At 33.6% G+C, this 12,852-nt stretch overlaps 1 protein-coding gene and 1 non-coding gene across 2 annotated transcripts; one reads left to right on the top strand and one right to left on the bottom strand.

Moving 5' to 3' along the window:
* The first annotated feature begins 8,979 nt into the window (after nucleotides 1-8,979).
* On the top strand, nucleotides 8,980-9,051 carry TRNAE-UUC (transfer RNA glutamic acid (anticodon UUC)). Its single transcript has one exon. It is a non-coding gene; the product is annotated as a tRNA-Glu (tRNA).
* A 328-nt stretch (nucleotides 9,052-9,379) lies between these two features.
* LOC11442258 (4-hydroxyphenylpyruvate dioxygenase) lies at nucleotides 9,380-12,796 on the bottom strand. The gene is made up of 2 exons (XM_003617343.3): nucleotides 11,433-12,796; nucleotides 9,380-9,846 (listed from the first exon to the last, which is right to left on the bottom strand). Exons 1-2 carry the CDS (start codon nucleotides 12,794-12,796, stop codon nucleotides 9,675-9,677), a joined length of 1,536 nt encoding a protein of 511 aa, XP_003617391.2. The 3' UTR covers nucleotides 9,380-9,674.
* Nucleotides 12,797-12,852: the final 56 nt, after the last annotated feature.

The raw sequence follows: 12,852 nt of genomic DNA, 5'->3' as shown, positions 1-12,852 counted from the left end.
GCCTAGCTGCCACGATCTTTGGTTAAGCATAGTACACATGTTTTTAGGAGAAAGGTATCTATTAAAAGTTTGGTTGGAAGATAAATAAAATCTGGTTAAGAATTATTTTCAGGAATTAAGTTTAGTTTCTACTGAACCATTTATCTTAAAGAGTACTTATTAACTACTTAAACTCAATCATTTGATTATATGTTTTGGCTTATTTTACTTATCAAGATTACGAGCAAGTCTTACTCGGGGGCAAACACAAATGAATTTTTTTATACACACTCACATAAATTGAGTAAAATAAATGAGAATAAATATAGTCACATCATGCAATTATTTTCTCTTTTATTTTTTTCATTAATGAGTATGTGCCTAAACTTTTCTATTTATGTTTACGACGGAGCAAGTATTTCTCCAAAATTACTCGGTTATTATGTGGAAAAACAACCATGCACCATGTACATGTAGATGTAGTAGCTAACCCAAATCCTTCGCCCCTGCTTTATGGTGCACCAATTGCAAGATTCAATTAATTTGATGCAATAGCATGTCAAATTCATGAACCACTCTTATAATTTGGCATTTTTTTTCCCTCGACAGCATTATCAACGGTTATGAGGTGTCCATGTCACATGCATGGAGAATAAAAATCTAAAGTAGATCATTTCATATATCATGAACTATTTTTTTGGGTACAAATATTACAACTTACCTTTAACCGCAAACTATATGAAAGAAGCAGTAAATCAAACATACATTTTATGGGAAAAGCAATAAAAATCGTGCTCCATCCGTTTTAAAATGAGCGTTGTTTAAAGTTTTTATACATAAATTAAGAAATGTAATAATGATATCAAAAGACACGGCAATTTTATTAAACTAGTCTTATTTACTATTGGTGTAATGTTTTAGAAGTAGTGTACGCTTAATTAATTAGAAGGTACAATTGAAAGTAAAATAATAATTCTACATTGAAAACTTCAAGTGACATTCATTTCGAAACTTTTTTTTTTACTAAAACGACACATATTTTAATTAATATGTTACATTTTCTTTAGTTCAAGTGGTATATTGATTAGAAATTCATCCTTTAAAATAAATACATAGAAAATTCAGGATTCAAAACTCAACTCTGCATATCGCAGGCAGTATTTCTACCTGTGAAGCCCCGATACTTCAAAATGGATGACGTACCGTATCCCCTGCGTATCCTGCACCGATACCTGCCCGATACTTCCTGATACGTATCCGGAGAGTATCCAAATATTAAATTTTATTTTTTTAAAAAATAATTATCCGATACTTTCCGATACATCCCGATACACACAGATACTTGTGTTTTTTTATATTATTTTGATTTCTGTTTTTTTTTTTTAAAAAATAAGAATAAAAACATTATATTACTATAATATACTCCCTCCGTCCCTATATGTAACCCCCTTTGCTTTTTTCACATTTCTTAAGAAAAGTTGTTAGTGTAGTTAATGTGTCTATTTTATGTGTTAATATTACTAAATTGTCCTTTGTTTGTATGTGTATTAAATTTGACTTTTTGTATTTCAAGACAAATTAGTAGGATTAATTAGGGGTATGTTTAGGAAAATAATAATAAATGCATCTAGTAATTTGAAAAGGAGTTTACATTTAGGGACAAAAATAAAATCAAATGGGTGCTTACATATAGGGACGGAGGGAGTATATACATTTTCTTTATCTTTCTTTGGTGCCGGTACGACCCACACCACACCACACAACCAATTGCATCTTTCCCTTTCTAAGAATGTGGGACATTAGTGGAGATGCACATGAACCGCTTGATGGTGTTGGAATTGAGTTAGCAGAGTTGTCTTTGGATGAATCGGATTTGGAAGTTGATTTGTATCTTGATGATGAGAATGGATGAGAGGAGATGTAAACGTTAGTTACTTGTTAGTGTTAACTCTTAGTACTGATGTGTTCTTTTTTTGGATATAGTGATTCTTTTTTGGATCGATATAGTATAACACTAACAAGTTCCTTTTGGATATAGTGTAGCATTGATGTATAGCTATGATGGTGCTCTTTTTGGTATATATTGTGTATGTAATTGACTAATGACCACTCTCTTAATCGTCAATATTATTTATATTTATGTTAATGTGCTACGAGCCTGGTTTCTTGTGTTTGTTAATATACTTGCATATTAAAAAAATGGTTATAATTATATTGTACATTTAATTATATAATTTTTTTTTATTAACGTATCTCAGCCGTATCGTATCTTGATTTTTGAAATTTTTCCGTATCGACGTATCGGTGCAGTATCGTATCCGTATCGTATCTCGTATCCGGGCTTCACAGATTTCTACTGACCAAAGTCACGAGACTATTAACATGTTAAATTATGTCTAACCAAAACACATATTCCATTCTACATACCCCAAAAAAATAGAGGTCGAAAGCTGACGAAAATTTATTTGAGAGACAAAAAGTAATAGTTATTAAGACTAAAAAGATAGACTATATATTATTACAGAGAGTTTGGTGAATAAAAAGGGGATTTGAATGAAAATAATAATGTTACATTGAGTTTAATACTAATAACAAAGACAATTAATTAGACAAAGCAACCCGTGAAGTGCAAGATATGTTAGCAAGAATGACTTTGAAGATCTCAATATCACGTCTGATTCTAAGCACACCCTGTTGGTATCCATATTCTTTAGCAGATTGTTCCAACAATTCAACAATTTTGGGATGGTGAATCACTTTGATGCTCACCCAAATCCTCTCCATATCTTCTTCTTCTTCTTCTTCCTTTTTGCCTACTAGCACTGGAACATGCCCTTTGTTACTTTGTTTCATCTCTCCTATCTCATTCAGTATTAATTCTTCTGTATATCTTTGCATTTTGATTTATATAAAGCTTATGCAAATATGTCTACATATTTATATACTTGGTATTGATCACTTGTTGGATGAGATTAAATTAAACTAATATATTCTTGTGTGGCGTAAAGTTGGAATGATTCATTAGCATGCTTGAGTGGTAGTATATTTTTAAGAGTTATGATACATAAACACCCTTAAGTGGCAATACATCCCTTGACACCCACACAAAAATCTGATATGTGGTCATATGAACCCCGCATAAGTACACTTTCTCTTTCTTCTTTTCTTCTCTCTTCCTAATACATAGGGTGTACAAAGGTGTATGCAATTAAAAGGTGTCTATGTAACATTTTCCTATTTTTAATAACCATGATGTCCATAGGTGATGAAGGAAAGGAGTGTGCTTTTCTATTACCATTATTTAATATAGTTCATTGTCTTGACTTTACGAATGTCAACCTATATTTAGTGACATCTTAATAAAATAACTTTAGTGACATATTGCTTTATTGGACTTTCCCTCTCTTTTATTTAACGTGTATTAGACTTTCTGTTACTACGTGTGCGTACATCAGAATATGCAAGTATAGTTTCATACAAGGGGATTAGTTTAGTGGCAAGGGGTTTAAGTGGTATCTATTAACATAACAAGTCAATTAAAGAGAACCTCCTAGAAAAATTTAACATTATTTTTAAATAGAAACTTGTATTATTGTTGTTCACAAGGTGCAAATTGCAAGTTGTCCAAGTTACATATTCTTCCTACTAGATTAATTAGCCTTTAGTCGTATCACATTTATTATTGATGTACCAAAAACATCGGTCCAGTTATTATAAACTATTTCCTTCTTTTGATAATTTTATGTCTTCACATTTAATCCATAAATTGAGGTTTTTACTTTCTTTTAAAAGATATAGGATTTGTGTTTGGATTTGTGATGACAGACTGCCATGATATATATTTAACATATGTCAGGAGTCATTTTATAGTTATTTTAGCAAATGTTTATATGTTTTAATTGAGTTTTGTAATAAATCAAAGGAAGGATCATGGAATGAATAAAAGTGCCCACAAGACTTAGGGACCATGACAAATCGCACAAATCAGACGACTTTGTTTATAAGATGTATCAAGTAACCTTTTGGAGTATAGACACTACAAATATTTCAGTAAGGAGAAATGAGACAATGAAGAAAGAATGCAAAAGAGTTACCTATTGGGTCATTCAATGCACACTAAGAGTTGTGCATCGTGCTACTAGGAAGAAAACAAAAGTGTCTCGTCGTTGTCTCATGTGTGATGCGCGCAACGCCATGCGCGTCCCGCACGACCGTTTCTTGAAAATTAGGGAAACACGGATTAATTAAAAACCACACTCTTTCTCTTTGAAAAGGAGACTTTTTACGACCTGGAAGTTGGAGAACACTATTCTTGAAGGCTAGGCGAAACCGAAAACATCTCGGAGGGGTGGAACCATCATACAATGATCCTATACTTATGTATTGCTTTTCATATACTTTTGTTTATGTTTAGTTATCATGAGCAGTTAGTTTTCAAGGTTAGGTCATATAGAGGACCTTCTCTGTAGTTACTTCAAGTATGTAATCAATTGTGTACCTTAGAATACAATTGAATTGCTTAGTTTTATTTAGTTAATATTTGCTCATAACACTTTTTATGCGTTTATAAATTTTTATGAATCGATCTAGATTTTGAATGACTATTAATCCTAGTTTTTGAAACTTGACTTAATATTAATTGTTCAATCTCTATTAGCTTTATAAATATTCTATTATCATATTTCTGACAATTTTTTAATGTGCAATCAAACCTTTAATGATTACGAAATCACCAAAGACTTTAGGGGGTTGTAATTAGTGAAGAGAGTTATGGTCCAAGACATTGGTCATAGCTAGTTTGTTCAAATATGGTGAAATTATGTAGGCAATTCTAGGCTTTGGACATGGTTATCAAGTAGAAATAGAGGGCCGAATTGAACAAAATCTAATCACTCTTTTTATCAGTTTTTATCTCGTTAATTGCTAATCAAATATTTCCAAGCGTAACCCTCAAATTTATACATCCTAATTATAATTGTTGTTGTCAGATAGAAATTTCACAATCCCTGTTGAGACAAATTTATCAATATTATTACACACTGACAATTTAGTACAATTGTTAAATCGACAATCAAGTTTTTGAAGCCGTTGTCAGTGGCTATTTATTAATTTTAACAAGGCAACTCCGATTTTAATTTGAGCAAGTTCTATTAAATTTGTCAACACTGCTTTCCATAAGGAATCACGGAAGATATGTCTATAATAGGATGAGCAAAAGACTGGTTGTTGGCTCTTCCAAGTGGCAGTGTCCAAACTTGGGAAGATCTAGAAGAGAAGTTTCTTGTGGGCAAGGTGATGCAGAGTCTCTTTATGATGTATCATAATAATTTAAATTGTTGCTTAAAAGGTGTTTGAGAATGGTATTAATGAGCTGAATCATATGAATATCTTCACTCTAGGGCTGACAGCTCGACTAGGGTGATATTGGATACCTCAGCTGGAGGCACAATGAAAACTTGAGCTGAATCATATTGTAATACATGAAACTACTTTTTCTCCTTCCCTTAAGTTGAACAATGACTTTGATATATACCACTGTTATATTCACAAGGGAGCTTAAGAATTGGAAGGCTTGCATATTAGGGTTTGAGCAACCAAACAAATAATTTGGACATTACATTTTTATAAAAATCATGATAACATTAGGTATATAAATTTATTCATTTAAGAAGTACTAGTAACACTGTCTCTAACATCCATTCTTTAATTAAGTGAAATTCATGTTTGTCCCACACTTTATAGATGGGTACCATGTAAAATGGTATGATCTATATATGAATTTCATTCAATAAAAAACTAAGTGTAAAGAGAATGTTGAAAAGATAATAGTGTTGACACTTCTCTTCTTCCCTTATGTGGTGACCAACATGTCTACTTTCATCTAATATGCTAGTCACTTGAATTTCTAACATGTAATTTTCTCGAGCTTTTTTGCGATGATATATGTGGATGCAATAAAAAAAGTAGCCTAAAAATGTATATTAGGTAATTGAGTTTGTTAGATCTCACATTCATCATACATATTTGGCAAAAACATACGAGAGTTCTTTTTTTATCTTATTTATTTATATTACTTAGGTCATTTATCTCATCAAAAGCTTGCAATGTTACGTAATTAAAGATATGTTCGTTCTATACTATAGTTCCAAAAAAAAAAAAATAGAGGTCCAAAGCTGGTGGAAATTTATCGAGAGACAAAAGTAATACTTACCTTAATGTAAAAGACACTAAAAACAGGGGCGGATGGTAGAACAAGGGAGGGGTAGCCCTTGCTACCCAAAAAAAAAAAAAAAAATTTGAGCGAGTAGGTATATTTTTATATTTAGCTATCCTCTAATAATATATATTTAGCTACCCCAAGTTTAATTTTAAGTGAAATAATTTTTTCTATTTTTATTTAACTTCCGATCGAACTTCAAATATTTGATAATGTCGTATAGGAACCGAAAGATTAACACCAAAAAAAGATAAATAATAAATAATAACAATATTTGATTTATTTAACAAATAAAGTAATACAATTGTAGACCCACAAACTCTCAGCCCACCAGCACCACACAATTAATAAAACAAGGATGACTTTTTAACTTTTCACTTTTCACTTTTCACTTTTCACAATCACAATACAGTTACACAATACATGGAATGGAAGAGAAGAGCCACAAACGACATGGTGACCTAAACATCAACAACTAACATCAAGCAACATAATTAGATTCGATTGATCTCAATTCACAATAATCTTATTTAATTTGAAACCAATTTTTAATGTTTTGCTTTAGAATTTAGCATATATGATATGAGATAGCACTACAAGCTGTTAAAACTTTGGTTAGTTTTTATGGTTACTATATTTTTGTACCTTTTTATGTTTTAGTTAAGCAATTTCATAAAAAATTAGTTTTGGGTTAGGAAAAACAAATTAGGTTAACAATAATACCGTATAGTTCTAGTTCTTTTTTTTTTTTTTTTTTTTTTTGTAACATTTGACTTAAACAACAAAAATTCTTATGTTTATTTGATTTATTATTTTAGGTATGAGTAAAATGAAAACTATTGACACATTCTTTAAAAGAGTGGATACAAATGCTGCAAGTAGTTCCTCTCCAATTAAAGCATCCAACCTCAATGTTTCACCTCAAGAACAAGAACAATCTGAGCCAAAACACCAAAGACTTCGTCATGAAGAAAGAAATGAGTTGTTCTCAAATTGAAGTAGATCCAGGATTGCGACCGATGATTTGGGACTTTCCTGTAAATCAAAGAGATGAAATTCGCCGTGCCTATCTTAGACGTGGGCCATGCCAACCTATTCTTATAACATATCCTTTATCAAATGATGATCATCCTCGTTGTTTTAAAGCTTCTTGGTACAATCCGCTATTCTACTGTGGCTTTTTTGGTACAAAATAGTTTATTGCCATATTTTTTGGTATAATCCGTTCTTGTTGAATCAAGTGTATATTTTATGAAGAACATTTTATATAAGTAATAATTATTGTGAATTTTTGTTGCCTACTGGGTTAGTTTAGTTTAAAAAAAAATCTTTAAGTATATTTTACTGCTAGCTTCGCCGCAGTAAAAATATAGACTAATTTTTGTGTGGCCACCTCATAGAATTATTGCTAGCTTCGCCGCTGACTAAAAATATAGACTAATCGTATATTTTATTGAGTTTTTTTTTTTTTTTTTTAAGTAATCTAGTGGTTAGAATTCACCTTTTTTAAGGTGAATAAGTGGGATGTCCGGGGTTTAAATCCTGACCCCTACATATAACAATGCATGTTCATACCAATTGAGCTATGCTCACGGAGATTACATGTGAGTTTTAATACTCAACCGAGACGATCCCTCTTATAAAAAATAAAATTGTATTGGTGATGTTGGTCTAGCAAAATAAACTAGATTCCAACAATATAACGAACTAATTTTCAAATTCGATTAGTTGGAAGAGACGATCTGAAAGTGCTTCGAATAAAGTAATCTTAGTATATTGAACATAGGGAAAACCAAAGAATAAAAATGAAAAAATTACTCAACCAAGGCAAAGCATCTGGTGAGGTGCCAACTCTTTTTCTTTTTGTCGAAAGATTAGGAGATGTTAGCAAGAATGTCTTTAAAGTCGTCAACATCACATATGATTCTAAGCACACCTTGTTGGTATCCATACTCTTTAGCAGATTGTTCTAAGAATTCAACAATTTTTGGATGATGAATCACTTTGATGCTCACCCAAATCCTCTCCATATCTTCTCCTCCTTTGCTTACTAGCACCGGAACATGCCCTTTGTTACTTTGTTTCATATCTTCTCTCTAATTCAAATATTGATTCTTCTCTTTGGCTTTTGCTTTATATAGAGCATATGCATATATGTATACTAAGTTATATATATACTTGCTATTCACTTGTTGGATGAAATTAAATTAAACTAATCTGTTCTTTTGTGGCGTGAAGTTGGAATCATTCATTAGCATGCTTGAGTGGTTTTATTTTCAGTAAGCACAATGCCCATATGTGATGAAGGAAAGGAGTGTGTGCTTTTTTCTAATTGCATTATTTAATTATAGTTCACATTCTTTACTTTATGAATGTCAACCTTAATTAGTGACACGCATCCAAAAAAAATATAACTTTAGTAAAATATTGCTCTATTGGACTTTCTCTCTTTTTCATTTAACGTGTATAAGATTTTGTATGCATTAATCAGAATAAGCAAATATATTTTCATAAATCGATAGAAGAAAGTCAATCTCCTATAAACTTAAAGGAATAAATTACCAATAAATATACTTAAACATCATTTTCTTTGTCTATAAGTTTGTGAGAGGTACCCTATTATTTTGAGGGCTTTTAGCTTAATTTCTCATGTGCAAATGGATTTCACTTAGTTCTTTTTTATTTAACGAAAAAAAAGAAGCAAAACTTTTTTAGGTCTAAGAAAACCTTTTTAATACGAATATTATATATAGTTGAATCGTCGTCAATTATTGTCACAACTTTCCATTGTCGTCCAGCGGTTAGGATATCTGGCTTTCACCCAGGAGACCCGGGTTCGATTCCCGGCAATGGAATTTTTTGATTTTGCTTTCACCCATTTGTTTTTTAATTGATACACTCAATACAGAGTCGATTTTATTTTAAAGAAAAATTGTCCAAAATCCATGGCTAATTGTTTTTTAATTGATGATCAATAGAGAATCGATTTTATATTACCTAGAAGTTTAGTTACAATTGTTGTTTGATGTCAGTAGGTTCATTGAACTACAGACAATTAAACCAACATAACTTTATGTTTTTGTTATTTCTGATATATTTTTTATACACTGTCTTCATTCTTAATATCTAATAACTTCATGGATTAAAATTTAAGAAAAGTGTTGTAAAATTAAAGTCGTAATATTGACTGCCAAAAAAAGCAATGGACCAGTTCTTCATATATACTTTTGGAAAGATAATGCTTACTGAGTTTAAAGTATGTTTTCTAACTAAAACTTGCAGTAAAATTTAAAGCACTTATTATTGTCCGTTTACACGTGATGATTTACATATAGTTGGCTCAGTATAACAGAACAACATCAACATCCTAGTTCCAAGGTCTCTAAACTCCCACCATCCACTAGGTCAAAGAAAAGCATTACAGTAAACAAATGACTTGCTGGAAAAGTAGGAGCACCACAAAAGATCAGAACGAGGATCATGCAGTTCTTCTAGTTTCCAAAGTCTTCTCATACTCTTCAATGGATTTGAAAAGCTCCGAGAAGTTTCCTTTTCCAAAGCCCCCACATCCTCCCTTTTGATACTCCTTCCCTTCTTCGTCCTTGAGCATGCATCCAACTCTCTGAATTATCTCTATAAATATGGTTGGCCTGCACATTTTACACAAGTAGCAAATCAACGCCAACGATATTTAACTAATCATAACTCCCCCATTATACAAGGCAAGAGGCTTAAACACACTGACACAACACACTATCAAATCGATGGTCTAAGAAATAAACAGGGTGAGAGGGACTAAGTAAAAACATTCTCGATATATAATATAGGGATTTGGATTGCTGTAAAAGTATCACGTAGTTTTACGCAGTAATCAGCTTCAGCCATGTGATTTGAGATCTAATGACTTAGATTACACATTTGCTAAATCAATTTCAAACGATCTCAATCATTTATTTAGATTGAAGGTCAAGATCAGTAATTGCGTCACAATGAATTTGTTCCCATAAACTTGCTGTCAATTCAAGGAGCATTTTTACTACTCAAGTACACGAAAGCATCAAACCAAAATAAATGATAAATCAAGCAATTCAATTCCTTATTCCTATATGCTTGGTTGATTACTAAACTACTCCTACCTGTTCTGACGTTCTTCGAAAATTATGTAGGGAGAATCTTTCATGTTAGCACTTTTTTTAAAGGGAAAGAAATGTTAATCAAATTGTAAACAATATTTACCAATACTCCCTTTGAACATTATCGATCATTACTATATGATGAACCAATTTTAAGTCGATCATAGCACCAGTTTCAAGTCAACCAGAGCCACACACCAAGCAGGTTTAGTACAATCCTGTTCAGGTCTATTTGTGGCTAGGTAGGGTAGGGGTCAATTTCTGAGGTTACTTAGCTACACTTTCATTATTTCAGGAAAAAAGCTAAGATTCTGATCATGCACAAAAATGGTTCTAGTAATGCTAAGAGTCTGATCATGCATAAGAATGGTTATAGTAGTGTCTTTGATCCCTAACTGAACATGATAAAATAGAAGTTTGATCAAAATAGTCCACAAACGTGGTAAATCAGTTAACACAAATCATGTGTAACATTATTTTGGCCTATGATTTCCATCAGTAAGCAAGAGATTATTCTATTCAAAGAATTTGAAGGCACTGCAGCGGTTTTCTGCTCTTAACTAGGCACTACATGCACAAGAATCAGATTTGGAACCCCAACTACTTATTTAAGTGATGAGAATCCTCATAGCTCATGTCATCCTAAGTGATGAGAATCATCATTGTGTAAATCACGTGTAATTTAAGAGAAGGAAAAAGGACGAGGGTTTTAGCATGCGTTAAATCAACTATTGAAAATTTTACACGACGCCAATGCAGCTGTTGCAAAGTCGTTGGATTCAGGTGCAGTATTGTATTCAACGGCTCAGTTGAAGTGCTGCAAAGGAACCCGGACCCCAAACCAAACAAATAATAATGGGATAAGTTGCTATAGTCATAATCCGGAGTTCGGGGGATAGAGGTAAGTAAAACCTAGTCAATGATTGTTCTAGGCATAATCAAGCCCAAGTGCTCATATCGATTCGATTCTAACTTATCTGAAGCTTATTAACCACATAACTCTAACCACTTGACTATAGTCTAGTTGCTATGCTAATAATGAAATCAAGGCAACAAAATGAAATGTAATTACATGATATGATTCTAAAAGAGCATATACATACCTATCACCAATAGGCTTGGTAAAAATCTGAAGCAGAGTACCCTGATCATCTCTATCAACCAGAATCCCAAGCTCTTCACACTCCTTAATCTGTTCATCACTCAAAACATCGCCAACGCGATTCTTCAAATTACGATAATAAGTCACTGGAGGAGAAGGCATAAACTCAAACCCACCAACACCACTTCTCTTTCTCATTTCCCTCAGTGTCCTAAATATATCCGCTGACATCAACGCCAAATGCTGTAACCCAGCACCTTCATTGTGTTCCAAATACGTTTCTATTTGACTCTTTCTCTTTGTTCCGTAAACAGGTTCATTCATCGGAAGCAAAACCGTTTCTTCATTATTCGCTAACACCACTGAGTTTAATCCACTCTCACTCGTTCCAACGTCTTCCGCTGTGAACTCAGCAAATTCATGAAAACCGGTGAATTGTTTCACGTATTTCACCGCTGATGAAAGCTCCGGTACATTTCCGACGGCATGGTCTAGTCTTCGGATTCCAAAATCTAACGATGAATTAGAAGATTCATCTGATACACGTTCGAAACCAGGGAGGAAGAACAGGTTCGGATTCTGGTTCGGGTTCAGGTCGTTGTAACTGACGTAACGTAGAACAACGTCGCCGTAGAGATGAACTTCCGCGAGTTTGACGTTATTTTCGAGGATAACCGGAGGAGACGATGGAATTGCACCGAGGTTTACGCTGGTGGTGAAAGCGACTTCAGCGTCTTCGACTTCAACAGCAACAGCACGGACGGCGAGGCCGTGGGAAGCGGAGAAGGAGAAGCAAGTGGAAGCGGAGAAAGTGGGGATTGCGGCGGTTGAGGAAGGTGAGGAGAGAGAAATGGAAGGGGAATATGCGGCGGAGAAGAGGAAGTTGAGGTCGCCGGAGCGGAGGAGATAAGAAGCGTGAGTTAGGTTTCCGGTGGAGAGGTCGGATTTAGCGACAATCGGCATTCCGAGTCCGTGAGAGAAGCGGCGTGCGGTGTTTGTTGCGTCGGTGCACCAGAACTCGACGTGGTGGAAGCGTTTTACATTGAACCGGTCTGATTTTGGGTTGGCTCTGACGAAGTTCTTGAAGCCAACTAATTTGAACCCGGTTTGGGTTTGGGTTTGGGTTTCTGTTTCGATGGCCATGGAGATTGTTGTTTTAGTGTTTGTCTTGGTGTTGTTGTTCGAATTTGTAAGAGTGTTGGTGTTTTTATGTTGAGGGGATGTGAAACGTGGAGGAATGTGATTGGATGAGAGTAATGGAGTGGCGGCGTGGTTGGAGTTTTGTGTGTTGCGTGGGAGAAATGGTGTGTGAGAGTGGATGGATGAGGATGAAGGAAAAAATGGTGAAGATGATGATAATTTCATAGGATATAGACAACAAATAAAAAAATATGGGAAGTGGAGAAGAAAAACACGACTTT

The sequence above is a fragment of the Medicago truncatula genome, chromosome 5 (genome assembly GCF_003473485.1).
Source record: "Medicago truncatula cultivar Jemalong A17 chromosome 5, MtrunA17r5.0-ANR, whole genome shotgun sequence".
NCBI lineage: Eukaryota > Viridiplantae > Streptophyta > Magnoliopsida > Fabales > Fabaceae > Medicago > Medicago truncatula.
The sequence above is the reverse complement of the archived record's forward strand: the minus strand, read 5'-3'. Positions and strand labels throughout refer to the sequence as shown.

Coding starts and splice junctions, on each gene's coding strand:
- LOC11442258 (XM_003617343.3), bottom strand. CDS start 12,796: ATGAAATTATCATCATCTTCACCATTTTTTCCTTCATCCTCATCCATC. Junction 9,847..11,432: donor ACCAAGCCTATTGGTGATAG/GTATGTATATGC, acceptor TAAAATGTGCAG/GCCAACCATATTTATAGAGA.